Here is a 948-nt window from a genome sequence, read left to right as displayed (position 1 = left end):
GGGGATTTTTTTTTTTTTTTTTTTTTTGCCTTCGGCATTTTTAAAAGGACAGAACCACGATCTGGACACCCGAAGGACGAGCGCACTACCTGGCGCGGCTGTTCGCAGGGGCAACCCCGGCTCCAGCAAAAGCCATCGACTGTGGGTGAATCACAGACGGGTAGGGCAGCGGAGGCCCCTGGGCCCAGCCTTGAGGACTGAGTCATTCCAAAGCCAGCGCCGCCGGAAACACGCCCTGCGCCTCCGGAGGAGGAGTCCCGTGGGCGCGGCCCGGACCTCACTTCCTTGCGGCCACCTGGGGCTCCCCGGGCCGCCGGGCCCGACCTACACGCTCCAGAGGGTCTCCGGCCGGGGTCCGCCTCGTTTGCGCGGGTCCAGCACGAGTCATCTTCGGGGCCGGGCAGTGATGGAGGCAGACAGAGGTCTCCGGGCAAGACAGGCTCCCAGGGGGCTCACCCCACCGCACGCGGTTGGATCACGGCGCATACGGGAGTGGCGGCCAGCGACCCCCTGCCTTCTCCAAGGGGCCCTCTATCTCTTTACCCCGGCTCGAATCCAGATTCAAATGCGGGCCAAGGGCGGACCCCCCTCCGTCCCCACACCTTCCTCCAGTCGGGGCTGCCCGGGCTGGGGGTGCAGGCGGCGCAGTGTGGGGACCCCCGCGCGCGTGCATCCCCGGCTCGGGCAGGGCCGGGCACCCCGCCCCCGCCCTCCAGGGGACCCACGTCCCTCTCCTCCGCTCCCCCAGGACATGCTCGACCGCCTCTGCCGCGCCCAGGGCCCGGCCGCTCTCAGTCCCAGGCCGAGCCACCGCGTCCCCGTCCCCCAGGGATGCGGAGTGGCGGCTTCCCCCAGCCACGGAGGCTGCCCGTTGTGCCCTGGCCTTCCCCAGAGCGCCTACCTTGCTCTCGATCTGCTTCACCATTTTGGCTGTTGGGGGGGGGGGGG

At 69.1% G+C, this 948-nt stretch overlaps 1 protein-coding gene across 1 annotated transcript in view; it reads right to left on the bottom strand.

Annotated features, from left to right (window-relative positions):
• TXN (thioredoxin) overlaps positions 1-942 on the bottom strand; it is an 11,011-nt gene extending 10,069 nt beyond the window's left edge. Inside the window, exon 1 of the mRNA XM_008568494.1 lies at positions 902-942. Within this exon, the coding sequence (XP_008566716.1) occupies positions 902-925 (24 nt within the window). The 5' untranslated portion in view covers positions 926-942. The remainder of the gene's footprint in view (positions 1-901) is intronic.
• Between the last annotated feature and the right edge of the window lie 6 nt (positions 943-948).

This window comes from Galeopterus variegatus, unplaced genomic scaffold, assembly GCF_000696425.1.
Source record: "Galeopterus variegatus unplaced genomic scaffold, G_variegatus-3.0.2 Scaffold416, whole genome shotgun sequence".
NCBI classification, from domain to species: domain Eukaryota; kingdom Metazoa; phylum Chordata; class Mammalia; order Dermoptera; family Cynocephalidae; genus Galeopterus; species Galeopterus variegatus.
The sequence above is the reverse complement of the archived record's forward strand: the minus strand, read 5'-3'. Positions and strand labels throughout refer to the sequence as shown.